The sequence below is a fragment of the Aquarana catesbeiana genome, linkage group LG01 (assembly GCF_042186555.1).
Source record: "Aquarana catesbeiana isolate 2022-GZ linkage group LG01, ASM4218655v1, whole genome shotgun sequence".
NCBI lineage: Eukaryota > Metazoa > Chordata > Amphibia > Anura > Ranidae > Aquarana > Aquarana catesbeiana.
Window position 1 is genome coordinate 924418866 of NC_133324.1, and position 20604 is coordinate 924439469.

The following is a 20604-nucleotide window of genomic DNA, read 5'->3' on the forward strand; positions in this document are numbered from 1 at the left end:
GTGAGCAGCGCCGGAAAGTCCCTCCGAACTCTGCAGCGCCATAGTTAAAACTACACGCTATGTGAATGTCGGCTGCGATCGCTCCGATAGATCACAGATATCGGGGATCGGCGTATAACACGCACCCACGATTTTTCCCTGATTTAAAGGGGGAAAAAGTGCGTGTTATACGCCGATAAATACGGTAACGGAAACTGGTACAATATGCAATTTATTTGAATGTGATTATTTTTTGACTAAATAATTTTAAGTGCAGCAATCCTTTGACTGGTGTATGTGTGTATATATATATATATATATATATATATATATATATATATATATATATATATATATATATACATGCCTTCATCCAAGCTGCAAGAATCCACTGATCCGGTGCAGACACATAATCTCCCATGTGACGGGCTCCTTATAGTGGCACAGTAGCAATGAATGCTGACAGTGTTAACTTAAAACTTTGCTTTTAATTTCGAATTTAGTGTATAATTTTAGGCTGTTTTAATGCTCATTATGGTTCAGATGCCCCCCGCACCCCGTCATGCGTTTCCTGCTCATTAAAGTGCACTTAGATTGACAATAGAGGGCGCTAATCACTTTACTCCCACTGTTTCTTGCATTAGTTATCCAGGATTTAATAAAAAGTTCCATTTAGTAGCCAAGTATCCTAAAGTGACTCTTTCTGCCTTTTCTTTCCTCTACAGAAACGAGGACATTGAGCTGGTCCTTTCTGAAAGCAGCTTTTCAAGCCCTCAAATGTTAAGAACTCGATATTTGATGTACCCGGGCTGGTAAGTGAATGGAAATCAGAATACTGCGATATTATTCTAATGACAGATCAGACATTCCCTTTGATGTTCTGATCCGTTCTCTGGCTGAGCCCATTATGATAGACTGGTACTGATTGCTGTGCTGGGTATACAGTCTTCATGTAAAGCACCAAGTAACTAAATGTGGTAGCCACCCCTGTTGGTTGGATCATTGCCCATACTCTAGAAGAGGGATATGCAATTAGCGGACCTCCAGCTGTTGCAAAACTACAAGTCCCATCATGCCTCTGCCTCTGGGTATCATGCTTGTGGCTGTCAGTCTTGCTATGCCTCATGGGACTTGTAGTTCTGCAACAGCTGGAGGTCTGCTAATTGCCTATCTCTGCTAAAGAATCATTAATATGTGGAATTCACTGCATCCTGGCTGATTCCCTGGATTATTTTAACTGGAACTTGTCACCACCTCCATTGTTATCACTTTCATTTTTTATACCATTTTTATACCTTTTTTGCCAAGGTGCAAGGCTTGGGTGTCTTAGGTGCCTACTCTTAGTAGTACTAATATTTATTTTCAAAGTTCCCTTTAGCACAACCAACCAACAAGTAGAACTAAAGGCAAGTTTTTTTCATCTCCCCAAATCCCCCCCCCCCCCAAATCCATGCCAGGCCATTTTGGGTCTGGTACGCATTTTAAGGGGAACCTCCCACGCCAAAAAAAAAAAATTGGTGTCCCCCATATCCATACCAGACCCTTATGCGAGCATGCAGCCTGGCAGGTCAGGTCATGCTGCATGCCCTCAACATGGTGGGAGGGTGCTTCAGGGCATGGGGGGGGGGGGCAGTGGTGTATTTGTATTTAGGTTTTGTGCTGCCCTAGGCCTGACTAAACTCATGCACCCCCCTAATTTAAATACGACCCACCCCTTGCTGCCGAGGCCACACCCCTTCCTGTTTAAGACCCACCCTATCATCTGTAAACAACACCCCTTCCTCTTTAGGCTCATTTGGCACCTTTCAGGGGGAGGGGGGAACAGATACCTGTTTTTGACAGGTACCCTTCCCCACTCCTGGAGACTGCGCTCCCCCTCTGAAGTTCGACCCCCCTCCTTTTTCCTCCACTGGGGCATTCAGAAAGTGCAACGCGCTTCGCACACGTGCAGTAGTGAACCATCCGGTTTCTCTTACCATGAATGATGGTGGCAAAACCCGAGACCCAATCCGAAAATCAGCTGAGGTGTCGACATCGCAGGATCCCTGGACAGGTAAGTGTCCTAATATTAAAAGTCAGCTACAGTATTTGTAGTTGCTGAGTTTTAATGTTTTCATGGGGTGGGGGCAGGACTTCTCTTTAATGAGTTTGCATTGATTTCAGCATTGATGGAGCACTTTATTGCAATATCATGATCTGCATATTAATGCACTTTCACTAAATGTGGACTGTTTAAAGGGTTGCATTGATTTTAGCATGCATGGAGCACTTTGCACATGCCAGTGGCGGCTGGCGCTCAAAATTTTTGGGGGGGTGCAAACAAACTAAAAAATTCAGAAAAAAAAACATCAATTGCAGCCTCACTGTGCCCCACCAAACGCAGCCACTGTGCCCCACCAAACGCAGCCACTGTGCCCCACCAAACGCAGCCACTGTGCCCCACCAAACGCTGTCGCTGTGCCCCACCAAACGCTGTCGCTGTGCCCATAACACTGATATAATTTATTAAATGACTTTACCTGCTGTCCTGGGGGGTTCCCTTGTGCTTCTCTCTCTCTCTCCTCCTGACGTCACTGCCAGACCTCGCCCCAGTGCCGAGTAGAAGCAGTGCGGAGGAGGGTAGGCTGAGCATAAGGCTCCAACTCCGCCAGTCACCGGCCGCTTATGGGGGCGTGAGACACACGCCACCCCCCGCATGAAAGAAAGTCCCCCCACCTTTTTTTGCCGCCCCCCGCAAAGTGCCGCCCTAGGCCAAGGCCAAAACACAGCCCTGGGGGGGGGCGCGGCTCTAACAACTGCCCCAAAGCACCTTGTCTCCTTGTTGATGGGGACAAGGGCCTCTGTCCCACAACCCTGGGTGGCGGTTGAGGGGATCTGTGGGCAGGGGGGCTTATCAGAATCTGGAAGCCCCCCCCCCTTTCCTGCATACTCAGATTAGGGTCTGGTATGGTTTTTGGGGGGACGCCCCTTTTTTTTATTTTTTGGCATGGGGTTCCCTTTCAAATCCAATCCAGAAGAACCTGATATGGATTGGGGGCATGCTGTTTTTTTTCACGATTTTCTTAATTTTATTTTGCCGTGTCCTGTCGAGAACTGTCCCCCATCGGATAGTGTCCGCCCTGTACTGCGCAGTACGGAGGACAAAGAAGACGCCGAAAGTCTCCGAACATCAACAGCTGTTCATGAGCTGTACACGGCGCATGCGCAATTAACACTACATTGTGTCACATGCTCCCGATGCTTGTACAAATCTGCAAGGGGCGGGTGTAGGGGCGGATGCATACAGAAGATAGCCAGAGCTCATATGATCGGGGTGTGTTTCTCAAAGGGGTGTATCTTTGCGGGGCGTGTTTAAACAATTGAAGGGTGGGTTTTGCAATGTTGATGAAATCCACCCCAATTGTATGAGCTCTGGTCATCTTCTGTATGCTTCCGCCCCTACACCCGCCCCTTGCAGAGTTGCACGAGCATCGGGAGCGTGTGACAGAATGTACTATTAATTGCGCAGGCGCCGTGTAGAGCTCATGAACAGTTGTTCATGTTCGGGGACTTTCGACGTCTCCTTTGTCCTCCGTACTGCGCAAGCGCTGCGCCTACACATTACAGGGCGGACACTATCCGATGGGGGCACCTTTCTCGCCAGAACACCGGCAATGTTGTTTTTTTTTTTAAACATTCAGCTGTTACGCTGAGTCATCCATTGTTAAGGACGTGATGGCCGGCTTCCTGGTCTGCTCCTTAACAACCAGCTAATGTTAAAGATGCCGGTGGCTGCCGACTCCAAAAAATTTGCATCTGAACCGCTGAACAGCTGCTTAGGAAATTCACAGTGAAAAAACGGAAGGGAAATTCGTACCGGACATGTGTGAACCTAGCTTAATGGGGACACAACAATTAAAACCTGACAGAGGTTCTAAACACTCTCCTAAGTTTTGTCTTTAGTTATACTTTAAGGTAGACCTAAAATGTAAATTCAGTTCTGTTTCAAAGCCGAACTCCAGGAAAGCATTTTCTAAAATGTGCTGGCTTACTATGGGTTAAAGGGGCTGTAAACTAGAGCTGCACGATTCTGGCTAAAATGAGAATCGCAATTTTTTTTTTGCTTAGAAGAAAGATCACGATTCTCACGGCGTGACATCATCTTTCGCATTAAACAAAAAAAATTGGGCTACCTTTTTACTGTTTCGTTTTTTTTTTTTTTTTAATTAATTGAAGTGTATTTTTCCCCAAAAATTGCGTTTGAAAGACCACTGTGCAAATACAGTGTAACATAAAATATTGCAACAATCGCCATTTTATTCCCTAGGGTCTCTGCTAAAAAAATATATATGAATGAATGAATGATTTGTATAGCGCTGCAAATGCGAACTGAATCGCCTCAAGGCGCTAGATCTCTCCTGTGTTGTCCAGCTTCTTAGAAGAGGTAGGTCTTGAGTTTCTTCCTGAAGGCTTGATGGTTTTCTTCCATGCGGATGGGAGTAGGTAGAGCTTTCCATAGCCGTGGTCCTTAGACTGCGACTCGATATAATATTTGGGGGTTCCAAGTAATTTTCTAGCAAAAAAAAATCTGATTTTAACTGTAAGAAACAAGTGTCAGAAAAAGATTTAGACTTTAAAGTGGTGTTCCGGCTGAAATGATACTTTTTAAATAAAAATAACCCTATAATACACAAGCTTAATGTATTCTAGTAAAGTTAGTCTGTAAACTAAGGTCTGTTTTGTTAGTTTATAGCAGTAGTTTGTTATTTTATAAACTTACAGCAGGCCATGGCCATCTTAAGTCTGGGCATCTGAAGCCAGACTGTATTTCTTCCTGGATCTCATCCTTGCAGATCTCGCACATGCTCAGTGCAGCACAAGCAGTGTAATAGGTTTCAGGTCAGGTTTCCATAGCAACGGCAGTGTCAGAGGAAGTTGCCGCCCCTTCCCAGAAGGCATTGCAAACAGGAAATGATGCGATGGGCCGTGGCCAGGGAGGAGGAAGTGAAAAATGAATACAGCAGATATACAGTAGGTGCTGAAAAAAAAAAAAATATATCCAATTCGTTTACAGTGCACAGTTTAGTGAGGGATGCTGAAGAGTTGTAAAAGTGGGTGGAACTCCACTTTAAGTGGTTAAACTTCCTGCATTTACACACACAAGTGTTATCCCTTTGATCTAAGATGGAAGTTACAATGTTGTTAAAAACTTGGCAGACTGCCAGAGTGGGCAGAGAACTCTCTATACTTGTTACATGAAAGAATCCAGAAACTCAGCAATACAGATCTCAGGGGGGAGTTGAATCGAGATCGCGATCTTTTAATGATTAATTGTGCAGCTCTATTGTAAACCCTTGTGTTTTTTCACCTTAATGATCAGTGCTGAAAAAAATGCACTGTCGCTGTACTAATGACACTGGCAGGGAAGGGGTTAAAATCAGGGGCGATCAAAGGGTTAAATGTGTTCCCTATAAGTGCTCTCTAATGGGGGGGGGGGGGGGGGGGCGCGGATGTCCATGCTTCTGCCTAGCAGAAACACAAGATCTCCATTTTCCTCTCTAGCAGAACGGCGATCTGCCTTGTTTACACAGGCAGACCGCCATTCTGCCTCTCCCCAGAACGATCCCGGTGTGTCCAATTACCGCGCACGCCCCAGGGGTGAAGAAAAAAAATTGCGCACAGCTACATGTTTTTGCGCTTAAGGGCCGTCCTGCCGCAGTATATCTACGTGGGGCGGTCCTTAAGCAGTTAAAAGAGGAGGTGGAGAAAAATCTAAAATATTGGACAGATGGGTAAGGGTTAGAACCTCTTTCAGGTTTTTATTGCTGTAAAAAAGAAAAAAAAACACACCAGGGAAATGTCCCCTCACTTTTTTCCTGGTGACAACATTAGTAAGATGCAGTAAAAGTAAAACTCTAGTGGGGACACTCAGCATTAAACAGCTGATGGTGGTTCTAGACTTCCATTACTCTACTAATATATTGGTAGATTTTTATGGCTGTCTGGATCACTTATCCACATACAGAATTTTTTTTCATATGGTCATATCAGATTGGTAGGCTGAACCCGATACAAAAGATCCCTATCCAATATTCTGTGCATGTAGTGCAAATGATGCAGATCTCGGGTTGATTGCACTGTCCACCTCCCTGTTATCCTTACTCATTACCTGCCATCTGCAGAGCTGAATCATTTGCTGTTATTAAGGACCAGTTCACACCACAGATGTGCAGTCCGGATGCATTTTTTATGTCTCCTATTTTTTTTTTCTTATTTGCTGTAATGAGTTCCAATGCATTTTTGATGCGTTCCGTGTGCATTTTCCCGCATTCCAATGCAGTTCCTTGCAGAAAAAATGCAGCACGTTCTGCCTTTGTTGACTGCACTGGAACTCACTGCAATAACGTCAACTTTGCCATTGAAATCCATGTACAATGCCTTGAAAAAGTATTCACACCCCTTGAAATTTTCCACATTTTTTCATGTTACAACCAAAAACGTCAATTTATTTTATTGGGATTTTATGTGATGGACCAACACAAAGTGGCACATAATTGTGAAGTGGAAGGAAAATGATAAATGGTTTTCAACATTTTTTTACAAATAAATATCTGAAAGGTGTGTTGCGTGCATTTGTATTCAGCCTTCTTTACTCCGATACCCCTAACTAAAATCTAGTAGAACCAATTGCCTTCAGAAGTCAGCTAATTGGTAAATAGAGTCCACCTGTGTGTAATTTAATCTCAGTATAAATACCGCTGTCCTGTGAAGCCCTCAGAGGTTTGTTAGAGAACCTTAGTGAACAAACAACATCATGAAGGCCAAGGAACACACCAGACAGGTCAGGGATAAAGTTGTGGAGAAGTTTAAAGCAGGATTAGGTTATAAAAAAAATATTCCAAGCTTTAAACATCTCATAGAACACTGTTCAATCCATCATCCGAAAATGGAGAGTATGGCACAACTGCAAACCTACCAAGACATGGCCGTCCACCTAAACTGACAGGCCGGGCAAGGAGAACATTAATCAGAGAATCAGCCAAGAGGCCCATGGTAACTCTGGAGGAGCTGCAGAGATCCACAGCTCAGGTGAGAGAATCTGTCCATAGGATATCTATTAGTCGTGTACTCCACAAATCTGGCCTTTATGGAGGAGTGGCAAGAAGAAAGTCATTGTTGAAAGAAAGTCATAAGAAGTCCTATTTGTAGTTTGCAAGAAGCCATGTGGAGAACACAGCAAACATGTGGAAGAAGGTGCTCTGGTCAGATGAGACCAAAATTGAACTTTTTGGCCTAAAAGCAAAACACTATGTGTGGCAGAAAACTAACACTGCACATCACCCTGAACACACCATCCCCACCGTGAAACATGGTGGTGGCAGCATCATGTTGTGGGGATGCTTTTCTTCAGCAGGTACAGGGAAGCTGGTCAGAGTTGATGGGAAGATGGATGGAGCCAAATACAGGACAATCTTAGAAGAAAACCTTCAAACAAGGAAGACGCTGCTCCAGGTGAGCAGTCACTACAGTCCGTATGCGCTGGGTGCAAGCCACAGCTCGCCACTGATGATCAATAGGAAGAAAAGAACGGCTGCACACCACAGGAACGTTCCAACGATTTTATTCCAAGAATGGCAAATGACAGCCAACAAAGACAGAGTGTCCGAACCCAGGAGGTGACACGTGCGTTTCACACTGACCTCAGTGCTCAGATGGGTTAGAGTCTGCAAAAGATTCAAGACTGGGGCGGAGGTTCACCTTCCAGCAGAACAACAACCCTAAACATACAGCCAGAGCTACAATGGAATGGTTTAGATCAAAGCATATTCATGTGTTAGAATGGCCCAGTCAAAGTCCAGACCTAAATCCAATTGAGAATCTGTGGCAAGACTTGGAAATTGCTGTTCACAGACTCTCTCCATCCAATCTGACAGAGCTTGAGCTATTTTGCAAAGAAGAATGGGCAAAAATGTCACTCTCTAGATGTGCAAAGTTGGTAGAGACATCCCCAAAAAGACTTGCAGCTGTAATTGTAGTGAAAGGTGATTCTACAAAGTATTGACTCAGGGGGGCTGAATACAAATGTACCCCACACTTTTCACATATTTATTTTTAAGAAATTTTGAAAACCATTTATTATTTTCCTTCCACTTCACAATTATGAGCCACTTTGTGTTGGTCTATCACATAAAATCCCAATAAAATACATTTACGTTTTTGGTTGTAACATGAAAAAATGTGGAAAATGTCAAGGGGTATGAATACTTTTTAAGGCACTTTAAACTACTGTCCAAGTGTTTTTGATGCAGAAAAAAACGCACTGGACTGCTTGTGGTGTGAACCAGTCCTCTCTCTTTCCTGGAAACCGTCTTTGTTTGACATTTCAGTGGAGTACAGATGGTCTCATTCAAAGTATTGTATATCTAAACCCAAGAACGACAATGACACTATTGCCCCGTACACACGGTCGGACATTGATCGGACATTCCGACAACAAAATCCATGGATTTTTTCCGACGGATGTTGGCTCAAACTTGTCTTGCATACACACGGTCACACAAAGTTGTCGGAAAATCCGATCGTTCCGAACGCGGTGGCGTAAAACACGTACGTCGGGACTATAAACGGGGCAGTAGCCAATAGCTTTTGTCTCTTAATTTATTCTGAGCATGCGTGGCACTTTGTGCGTCGGATTTGTGTACACACGATCGGAATTTCCGACAACGGATTTTGTTGTCGGAAAATTTTATATCCTGCTCTCAAACTTTGTGTGTCGGAAAATCCGATGGAAAATGTGTGATGGAGCCCACACACGGTCCGAATTTCCGACAACAAGGTCCTATCACACATTTTCCATCGGAAAATCCGACCGTGTGTACGGGGCATAATACTGTATCTATGGAGCAGCATTGTCATTTAATAACAGAAAATATGTTAGGACTACAGACTACAGAACACCTAGTTTCCATAACATAGGACAGAGGTGTTCTGTAGTCTACAAAAATAGCTGATAGGACTATTAACTGATAGCAGTCAGAGACTATAGGAAGGTAAGAGCTCACTGAATTTCTGGTAAAAACGTTTCTTGTTTTCTCGTTTAGGTATGACGGTCGGTATTTAGCAGGACCTCTGTCCCCGAAGATGGATCGTATTAGTGTGTGGTTCAGCCAACCGCTGGAAAAGGCTCGGTTCATGACCAGATGTAAAGGTAAGTGGGTACCTTACCTTGTGTGCTGTCTAACGCCTAACCTGAAGCTAAAAATAAAGAATAATTAAATGAAAATAAAAAAAAAAATAATAAAAAAATAAAGATATAAGACTACAAGAAAAAAAAAAGAAAAGAAAAAATAGTAAATGAATAAATAAATGAAAAAATACAAATAAAATTAAATAAAACTAAAATCAAACCTAAACAGCTGCCAACACTGCCCACATTTCCCAAATGTGACAAAACAAACTGATCTACCAAATGTGCAGCGCTAAAAATTAAATAAAATGAAAAAATGAATAATTAACTAATGCATAAAACCTATAATGTATAACAAACCAAATAAAAATAAATAATATAATTAAAGTGCACATGCTCCATGTGATGCATACAAATCCTCAATAATATAAAAAAAAAGTCCATAATGCAAATGCAAACGTTAGAACAAGATGATAAAATCTGCATGCAATGTCCAAAACATATATATCTACAAAGAGTGCACGTGCTCCATGTACTGCGCAGGAAATCCTTAATTTATTAGTTCATTATGAATATTTTAATTTTATTTAATTTTTAGTGCCGCACATTTGGTATATATCACATGTGAAGGTAAGCCTTACCTGTTCTTTTAAATCTGATTCTGATATTGAAAATTGGGGGGGGGGGGAGGGGCTGTAGTAAGTGAAAAGCCTTTTCCCAAAACTAAAGACATAAGCAAATTAGTGAGTAGAACATTTTTTGTGCCCCTGCTCTGCGTTTACATTAGGAGGCTGTCAGGCTGCAAAGTCACTGCTGAGAGGGGGAGCAAAATAAGCTGAGCGACTAAATGAAACTTAACGCTTTAGCGCCTATTTATACCAGTTTGGTCCACTGCTGTGCGTTGCAGAAGGTGTGTTGGGGTACTATTGTTGCGCACTAGTGTGAATGGACTCTTACAATTGTAAACTTTAAAGCTGCAATCACACTACAGCATTTTGAATCGTGGGCAGATTTGTCCCGGATCTGCCCGCGATTTGAACGCACCGATGTGTGAATGACAAAACGCGGGACTCACATTTGAGCCACCATTCATTTGAATGACACCTCAATCACGGCACAGGTCTGCTGCGATTGTCGTGCGACAAAACGGGCTGCAATCGCAGGCAACCCGCTTCACGGGACGCATGTCGCCCCAAAATAGCTCCTGAATTGTTTTAGGGCGACATGCGTCCTGTGATTGCAGCACGTTTTATCGTGCGACAATTGCGGCAGACCCGCGCCGCGATTTGAGGTGTTGTTCAAATGAATGGCGTCTCAAATGCGAGTCCTGCGTTTTGTCATTCACACCTCGGCGCTCTCAAATCACAGATTTGCCCCAAATCTGCCCGCAATTTGACATTGATTCAAAATGCTGTAGTGTGAATGCAGCCTGAGGGTGAATTTCTTCACAGTGCCTTCAGCCACACAGAGTTCAGTGAGGTCTTATTTTAAAAGAGAAGTATACGATTGATTTCCTTTTTTTGTTAGAATCATACTTGCCTAGGTGGATGCAGCATCGATCCAATGCTGCATCTGTTCCCCGCCGGCTCTAACACTGTGAACCGAGCGATCAAACCATGTTGATCACTCGTTTCTCACAGCTCTTTGAGCAGAGAGCTGCTAACCTTCAATCACCGACTCTCTGCTCTGCCCCCCTGCGCTGACTTGATCGCTGAGCTGTGGAGGGGCGGGAGCAGCTGGCTCCGGCTTTCAGCAACTCGCTGAGAGGCTGAGCCGGGTGCCGGTCCAGGCATATGGATTGTTCCCAACCATACGATCGCGATCCTTCCCGAGCCTGTACCGCCTCTGTGATGACAGCGGGCTTCAGCCCACTCTCTGCTGAAAATGGGTCATAGGAGTGGAAAACGAACTGCACTCCTGTGATCCACAGGAAAAGTACAGACAAACGAGCTTTGGCTGTACTTCTCCTTTAATGCTCATTTTATGTTACTAAATGGTTACAGTTCTGCTTTGTTTTTCTAAATACAGTAAAACCTTGGATTGGGAGCATAATTCGTTCCGGAAACATGCTTGTGATCCAAAGCACTTGTATATCAAAGCGAATTTCCCCATAAGAAATAATGGAAACTCAGATGATTCCTTCTACAACCATTTATTAAGTCCTTCAGTTTATAGTCCTTATAAAAAGATTAGAGCAATGTGATAGGTTGTGTAACCATAAAATATCCATCCACAAATGGAAGCCTCCACAAGGGGATTAGAAGCAAAATCCAGCAGGAGCTACAGAGTATAAAAGAGAAGAGAGGCGCCTCTAAGTGTAGCAATATGGTTACATTTAATGAAGGTACAACATTTAGCAACTCACATGGTTGATGATTAAAAGAGGCACATCTATAATGCAGGCATCCGGGGTAAAGCTGTCCACATAGACCATCCTCCTCACCACCGGCTCTCCCCGTTGTCAGTCTGCAATTGTGACCAGGAAGACTACCCTGCAGTAGAGCGATCTGAGAGCGAGGCTTGAAGCTCTCATGGAGCGTAGCATGGAAAGTATGACGTCAATGGCGGTGAGGAGGACGCTCTATGTGGACCTCTTTACCCCGGATGCCTCCATACTTAGATGTACCTCTTTTAATCATCAACCATGTGAGTGGCTAAATGTTGTACCTTCATTAAATGTAACCGTATTACTACACTAAGAGCCGGTTCACACAGGGGCAGCTTCAAAATCGGACGACTTTGAAGCCGCCCCGTACAGTGCAACTTCAGCGCAGCTTACAAAACAACTTCTATATAGAAGTTAATGCAAGCTGCTCCGAAGTCGCCCCAAAGTAGTACAAGAACCTTTTTCTAAGTCGGAGCGTCTTGAGTCGCTACTATTAGAACGTTTCCATTGTACAGAATGGAGCACCACTTGTCAGGCGGCCAAGTCATCACCCCTGTGTGAACCGGGTCTTAGAGGCACCTCTCTTCTCTGTTATACTCAGTTGTGACATGACACTACTTGTATATCAAGACATCGCTTGTATATCAAGTCAAAATTTATTTAAAATGTTGCTTGTCTTGCAAAACGCTCTCAAACCAACTTACTCTCAAACCAAGGTTTTACTGTAAACTGTTACATTGTTTTATGCATTCTTTACATCCTCCTCCTTCTTTCTTTGCAGCCATAAAGTCATCCCTTAAACCTTTCCCCTTCCGTGGTAACATTTACCATATAGTTGGGAGAGTCAAGTTTTCAGGTAAGCTGTTGTCTGTAGGAGATTAGTGTGTTCAGTATTGTGTTTACCGTTTTATATCTATTGTATTTACATGGCAATTAGTGGGAAGCAGATGATAAATACAGGAACCCCAAACATGCTTTGTGCCTTTTGCCACTATTTAAATGTGGTTTGAGATCACGGACAGAATCGCTGCGCTAGCCTAAAACGCCATATATAAATGGGGCCTTCGCTTTCTGCCGGGGAATCTCCCAGCTAAATGAGGTCCGGGGGTACAGCACTGTGTGGTAAGCTGCCACATATAGGACCGCTTCCAAGGACAGGCACAGCTTGCTTTAAGGCCCCTTTCACACTGGTGTGGGAGGTGCGTCGGCGGTAAAGTGCCGCTATTTTTAGCAGCGCTTTACCATCGGATTTGCAGCGATATTCGGTTTTACCCCCCACTAGCAGCCGAGAAAGGGTTAAAAACCACCGCTGCAGAGGCGCTTTGCCGGCAGTATAGCCGCAGTGCCCCATTGATTTCAATGGGCAGGAGCGGTATACACACCGCTCCTTCAACCCTCCAAAGATGCTGCTGGCAGGACTTTTTTTAGCGCACCGCACCCTCGGGGCTTTCACACTGGAGACACAGTAGCGGCTGTTTCAGGTCGGTTTGCGGGCGCTATTTTTAGCGCAATAGCCCCTGCAAAATGACCCAGTATGAAAGGGGTCTTAGTACTGGTGTACCTCTGCACATCAGATCAGAGTAGGTCTTAATTACCGCCAATTTCCTAAACTGAGAGCTGGCAGTAATTCTTTAATAGTTTGCCACAGATTACGGCCACAGATTAGAAATTCTTAAAATGGCGATAGTATGAACCGACTGAATTCACTGCACGTGTTAGTAATAGAGATGCACAGAAATTTAGGTGGCCGAAACATATCCAACGAAAATGGTGTTACCTGCATTTTGCCGATGATAGAAAAACGTGCCTATAATGACACCGAAAAAACACGGCTTTGCCGCGACATTACAGCAACTTTGCCGCGATTTTACTATGCTTATGCTGTGTTTTTCATAGGTCATGTGACTCAAAAGCTGCATCGAAAACGTAACACGGGTGCGTTATTGGTGCATTCTTACTGCGTTTTCAATGCATTTCAACGGGGAGGTGCGTTTTTTTTTTTTTTTTTTATTTAACACAGGTAATGTTTATTGAATGAAATGTACAGTACACTTGAGAATACAAGATAAATATCACGTACAGAAGTATTTATGGAACAGGATATACTGTGGAAAATATAGTAATCTCAGAAGCATGCATTGTAGGGACATGGATTAACTATACTTTAACAATCCGTTTTAGTTATATATCGTTCTCATTCCCAAGTTAGTTTAAAAAAGCTTCTTGTAAGTAAGTATAATGCATAGGTTAGAAAGCTCTCTTCATCAAGGGACCAACTGCGCTCTCTGGGAACCCCCAGCCATAGAGGAGGGGGGGGGGGAGCGACCAGGGGAGGGAGGGGGGGAAACAGGGGGGGGGTGAAAGAGTGGGGGGGGGGGGAGAGATGATGGGAAGGTGGATAGGGGCGAGAGGGAGAGGAGGGATCCGAAGAGCCCCCAGGAGAGAGCAGTCCAATAGTTTGGGGTACAACCATAAAAGAATGAAGGGAAAGGGAGAGAAATGATACAGGAGTAGGGCGGAGGACATTGCCCCCCCACTGTATCTGTGAATCTTATACCTCCATGCCTCCAAATCCTCTGTACCAAGTAGTAGAAACACCACATCCGCCACTCTTTAATAGACCTCTAAGGGGGGATCTCAGGGATATCTATATTGTAAGGCGTCTAGCCTCAACCCAGGCCGCCCATATTTTATCAAACTTCTGGGGGCAATTCTGGCCCATATAAGTAAGTTTATATAACGGTAGCACCGCATTTACCTGGGCTCGCCACGCCTTTACCGTAGGAGGGTCTGGTAGCTTCCAGCGCAATAATATCTCTTTCCTGGCATAATAGGCTGTATAAAACACGAACAGTTTTGTATACTTAGCAGTTGCCAAGTTGTCTGTAATGCCTAGGAGAAAAACAAGCGGGTCCACATCTAAGTGGAGCCCTACCACCCCGTTTATATCCGCCACTACTGCAGTCCAATAAGGGGGAGGTGCGTTTTTGGTGCAGTTTTTTTAACTGACCAAAAATGCAGCAAGCAGGATTTTTAACACCACAAAGGAAGCGCAACGGACCAGTGTGAGGACATACATAGAATTCAAAGGGATACACATTTCTTGAACTTTTCTTGCACAAAAGGTGCCAATAATGGCCAGCAAAAACAAAATTCATATTCTTTTAAATTCATGTTATTAATTAAAATGTTGAACATAATACAATTCTATCTAAAAAAAAAATAAAAAATTTTTATTTAAAACCTGTAATTTTTAGTTTCGGGTTTCGGTATGTGTATCCTACATTTTCGGCTTTGGCACCAAAATTTCCATTCGGTGCACCTCTAGTCGGTAATGTTACCTACACTGGTGCAGATGCTTGCCTGAGTTAGGCACAGGTAGTTCTTAAGTGATCTACCATCAGAAGCACATTAGCTGTTTTAAAAGTATTGGGCTGCAATGTTCTTAGCACAGGTTTTGAATCTTGCTTGTGTTTAGGGGGCCAAATCACTTAACAAAGACCTTTTTAATTGTGTTCCAGATTCTGAGCAGATAGTGGAAGTTTGTCATCACACACTGAGCAACTCGCTGAGACTTCTCCCAACGGAGGAAGGACCAGCCCCTCCACCGGACCCTAGACACGATGTGCGAGAGAACAGCATACACCACCACTGCGTCCTTGTCTTCACGGGCTGCTCACTGAAAGAGGAAGAGGTAAAGGACTGGCTGCGAGAATGCGCAAAGCAGGTAAACACATGGGACTGGGTGTGATATCAAACATTCAGCTTTATATGATCTATTAAGAAAGAAAAAGATGCGCAAAGAAACTGCTACAAATAACGATAAATGTTATTGTGAACAGATTCTCTAAAACATAATAATGTGAAAAATTGAATGGTGTATCAAAAATAAATAGTCCATGTGATATAAGAAAAATGAATAAAACCAAAAGTGAATTCATCAAAAACAGAAAATCCCAAAATGATTCTTCAAAATTTAGGAAATGTAGAAGTCCTTCACTTAATCTCAGAAAGCAGGACACATATGCATTCGAATCATCTGGAATACGGAGCATAAAATGCAAATACAAACTGCTTACCAGATCTGTTATATCTCAAATGATAGAGATCAGAAGCGCTTGTGCATTAGCCTGCCGGCAAGTGACCTCAGTGATTGAAAGCAGAGAGGAATCCATCTGTTTATCCAGGAATCAGCAAGGAAAAAACTTCACTCTCAATATTGTGAAAGATAATGTTACGCCGAGTAAATTGATACCCAACATGTCACGCTTCAAAATTGCACCGACTCGTGGAATGGCGACAAACTTTTACCCTTAAAAATCTCCATAGGCGACGTTTAAAAAATTCTACAGGTTGCATGTTTTAAGTTACAGAGGAGGTCTAGGGAGAGAATTATTGCTCTCACTCTACCGATTGTGGCGATACCTCACATGTGTGGTTTGAACACCGTTTTCATATGCGGGCGCTACTCACGTGTGCGTTCGCTTCTGCACGCAAGCACAGCATGCAGAAGCGATTTTTTTTTTTTTCTATTTGGTTTTTTTAATTATTTATTTTACCTTTTTTTTTTTTTTTTTTGTGTCACTTTTATTCCTATTACAAGGAATGTAAACATCGCTTGTACTAGGAAAAAAACCATGACAGGACCACTTAAATATGAGATCTGGGGGTCAAAAAGACCTCAGATCTCATATTTGCACTAAAATGCCATAAAAAAAAAATGTCCCTATGGGCGGATGGTATGGAGACGGGTGGGGGCCATCTTCCCCTCACTTGTCTTCATACCAAGCCAGGGAGCAGACCCAATCGCCTCCGCTGCTACCGACGGCTCCAGTAAGAGGTGGAGGGAACCGGAGGGTGGCAGGAGGGCCCCTCTACCGCCGCCGATAAAAATGATCTCGCTGCGAATCCGCCGCAAAGACCACTTTTATCGTAAACTGGACCGCTCACTGAAGAAGAGGATACCAGGGCTAGCTGCTGCCATAACAACGCTATCCCCCTTCAACGTATATATTGGCCTGAGCCAGTCTGGAAGCGATTAGGAAACAGCAGGAGAATTGAAAGAAGCCCAGATCCAAAGAATGGTTGAAGCAAAAGCGGGGGGGGAGGGGGGGGTGTTATCACTGCAAATCCTCAGGTACAACTTCCTCTCCAGCTAAGAGAACAGCGAGAAGAAGGGTAGTGACATCACTAAATCTCATTCTAGGTTTGATGAGACTAGCAGAGTCAGAGGTTCGTTAATTTCACATTGCATATATATGGCTATGAGGCTACAGAATAAAGAGTTGCTAGGCACAAGGAATGCAATGCTTTTTTTCAGGAGGAAATCCATTTAGACAAAAGGCAAATGTTTTAGGGTCCTGCTTAGACGCAACATTTCTAGATGTCCCCCATAACATAGCAAATCACTTTCTGAGTTCAGATCCCTATACAGCCAAACTCCTGTCAATCTTCTTTTTTTTTTTCAGTTTCAGAATATAGAAGGATTAAAACCTCTGTTGTGTTTTGTATTGTTATCCATTGTCCACATTGGTGAGATTTTTTGTTGCTTCCTGTCTTGATAGTGATACTAAAGTCTGATTTTTTTTTTTTTTTGGATTTTTTTTGTGTTTAAAAATAACAACCTTTTTCTACTTGCCTGTTCTGTACAGTTGGTTTTGCACAGAGCAGATCCTCCTCTTCTCGGGTCCCTCTTCAGCTCTCCTGGCCCCTCCCTCCTGCCCAGTTCCCCCACAGCAAGCAGCTTGCTATGGGGACACCCAAGCTGGGCCACAGCTCTGTGTCCCCATTCAGACATGGAGCCAAGGCCGCGCCCGCTCTCTTTTCTTCTCATTGGCTCACTGACTTTGATTGACAGCAGTGGAAGCCAATGGCGCTTCGCTGCTGTCTCAGCCTATAAGGTGAGAGAGGCCCGGGCAGCCAAGTCTCTCCTGCAACATTGCTGGATAGAGATGGGGCTCAGGTAAGTATTAGGGGGCTGAGCGGGGCTTTTTTTTTTTTTCCTAAGGCATAAATTGGATTAACAACTTGCGGGGACCGCCCGCCGTCATTGAATGGCGGCTGTTTGACATAGAATACCGTGGTTATGGCAGCAGATAGCTGCCATAACCCCTGTATATTCTTAAACAGCGGATGGTCCTCTTTCTGATAAAAGTGGTCTCCACGGCGGATTCGCCGCAAGATCACTTTTATCTGGGGTGGGAGAAGGCCTCCCGCTGCGCTCTGGTTGTCTCCTCCGCTTACCGGAGCTGTCTGTAGTGGCAGAGCTGATCGGGGTCCTCTCCCCTCTTAGACATAGAGCCAAGTGAGGAAAAGATGGCCCCTGCTCAGCTCCATACCATTGGATGAGGGAAGCGACGTCAAATGTCACTTCCACCCAATGGTCTTAAAGGGGAATTTTTTTTATTTTTTTTTTTTTATTTAAGTGTAAATGTGAGATATGAGGTCTTTTTGACCCCAGATCTCACATTTTAAGAGGTCCTGTCATGCTTTTTTTCTATTACAAGGGATGTTTACATTCCTTGTAATAGGAATAAAAAGTGACCAAAAATATATATATTTTTTTAAAAGGAATGTGTAAAAATGAAAAAATAAAGTAAAATAAATAAGAAAAAAATTAAATAAAATTTAAAGCGCCCCGTTCCGCCGAGCTCGCGCGCAGAAGGGGCTGCATACGTAAGTCGCACCTGCATATGAAAACCGGTGTCCAGACCACACGTGAGGTATCGCCGCGATCGTTAAAAGGAGAGCAATACTTCTAACAAAAGACCTACTGTGTTATGGCTTAACATTATCTTTCACAATATAGAAAAAAAAAAATTGGGCTAACTTTACTGTTGTCTTATTTTTTAATTTAATTGGGGGTTCTAAGTAATTTTCTAGCAAAACTTCTGACTTTACAACCCCTTTAAGTAAACTCCCCTGAGGGTCCAATAGGACACCATGGTTGTTGGTGAGCAGCCTCCAGTACAACATGCTATGTATAACGTTAGAAGAAATGTAGGTAGAAATGTACAGGTTCATTGAGCGGTTAGACAAATCTGTAAAGCTTTTTCTTAGGATCTCTTCTGGAAAATGTTCCAGACATCTTACAGTTTGTAATAAAGCTGCACTCCGCTGTCTCGTAAATTCAGACTTCCATTTGATTTGTAAACAAAACTGTTCTTTATATCACAGAAACCCGAGAAGAAGGCTTTGAGAACAAGACGGTCCCTAACTGTTCAGGAAATCCGGAGTATTCATGTAAGTGAGGATAATAATTCTAGTAAATATATTTGTCAAGTATTCAGCTGTCAGTGTGTCTTATTTAGAATTTCCAGGTATCAGGAAATGGCTTTTGTTTTTTATACTGTTTGTTTTATTTTACCTTATCTGTGAGGTTAGTTATTTACTTCCTGACTGCGCTATAGCTAAAAGACGGCACAGTGCGATCGTCCAGTTCTGGGAGGGCGTCCACGGACGGCCGGGCAGTGGTTCCATTATCCTGACTGGACGGCATATGAAGTCTTTCAGGATAACAGCCGGCACGAGCTCACGGGGGCACGCAGCGCGGCGATCAGTAAAGAGTCTCTGACAGAGACTCTTTGCCACATGATCAGCCGTGTCCGATCACAGCTGATCACGGTGTAAACCGGTTAGCCATGTACCGGCTTTTGCTCACTTGCATCTGACAGAATGTCTGACATCGGCTGCTCTCCTGACAGAGGCGGTCTGCGCATATATTATTAGACCCGCGCCGGTGTAATTTCTAATTGTCGTCTTTATTTCCTGCAGGCAAAACGTCACTTGGATCCTCTTCCAGATGGATATTTCTACAACGGAACTCAGTTTGTGAATTTTCTTGGAGAAAAAAATGATTATCACCCATGTATCCTTTTTCATTTGTTGAGCATGGAAGGAGGTGATGAGGGAGCTGGAGAGCAGGAGGTCCTGGGAGAAGCAGAGAGGACAGTCTGGGTGATATTTGTTGTGATAGTTGTGGATGGCTTTGTATGTTGTTAGTATTTTTAATTGTATTTGTTGGGTAAGCAGAAGCCCGTGGAGGTATTGATAGAGAGGGGTGGCGGACACTGAGCGGTTGGTAAGGTGGATAAATCTGGCAGCAACATTCTTGATAGACTGAAGATTGGATAGCCTGTGTAGAGGTAGGCCTATGAGGAGGAAGTTGCAATAGTTGACGCAAGACATAACAATGGAGTGATGTAGACCGTAGACCGTCCGTAGACGGTCCGAATCTGCTGAACATGCCGAGAATCGAACCATGTTTTGGCAGGCTGAATGTACCAAGTCGATCGATCCATCAACTTGGGTACAACCAGCCTGCTGGATTTACTTGCGACTTTACTTGCTGCTATAGCCGCTAGCAATATTTACTGTCTTCTCCCGGCACCGTCTATGGCCTGCCTTAGTAGCTTTGTGGGTTCATTAGTTAAGAAGGGGTGTATTCTGGAAACATGATTGAAGTGAAGGCAACAAGATTTGTACAGTGATTGGATTTGAGGCTAAAAGGGTCAGAGTTTAGGGTTACAACTAGCACGCTGGCAGGAGGGGAGAAGCTGATAGTTGCATTATTGATCTTGATGGAAAAGTGTGTGTTTTTGGGGGGTTGCGTTTGGAGGGAATAATATGAGCTCGGTACCCACCTAACTGACTACTATACCTATAAAGGATGCTGCTGTATTTAGGGATCCAACCAATAAGTGTCTGGAGGCCCTTTCCAGAACTATGTTCGCTTTGAAGGTCCTGCCTTATGCCAACCATACATGGTTTGAATCTTGGCTGGTTCAGCAGGAAGCGGCCGAGATTCGACCCGTGTATGGGCATGCTGAATGTACCCAAGTTTATTGATCGATCAACTTGGGTACAACCAGCCTGTCGTATTTTACATGTGATTACCGCCAATAATCACTGTGTTCTCCCAGCAGGGACAGCTCCCCCCACCACCACCACCTGTGATCATTAGGAGGTGGATTAGTGCCCCATATTTTGGTGTTGGTAAGAAAAATGGTAAAAATAAAATGACTGTGCGCCACACCACTAATCAACCCTGCGTATGTGAATTATCAACTAATCA

The 20604-nt window shown here is 43.7% G+C and overlaps 1 protein-coding gene across 1 annotated transcript in view; it reads left to right on the forward strand.

Moving 5' to 3' along the window:
- DNAAF9 (dynein axonemal assembly factor 9) overlaps positions 1-20604 on the forward strand; it is a 174044-nt gene that overhangs the window by 140972 nt on the left and 12468 nt on the right. Inside the window, 6 exon segments of the mRNA XM_073611027.1 lie at positions 705-791; positions 9060-9166; positions 12313-12387; positions 15053-15258; positions 18708-18773; positions 19305-19398. Of these exon segments, the coding sequence (XP_073467128.1) occupies positions 705-791; positions 9060-9166; positions 12313-12387; positions 15053-15258; positions 18708-18773; positions 19305-19398 (635 nt within the window).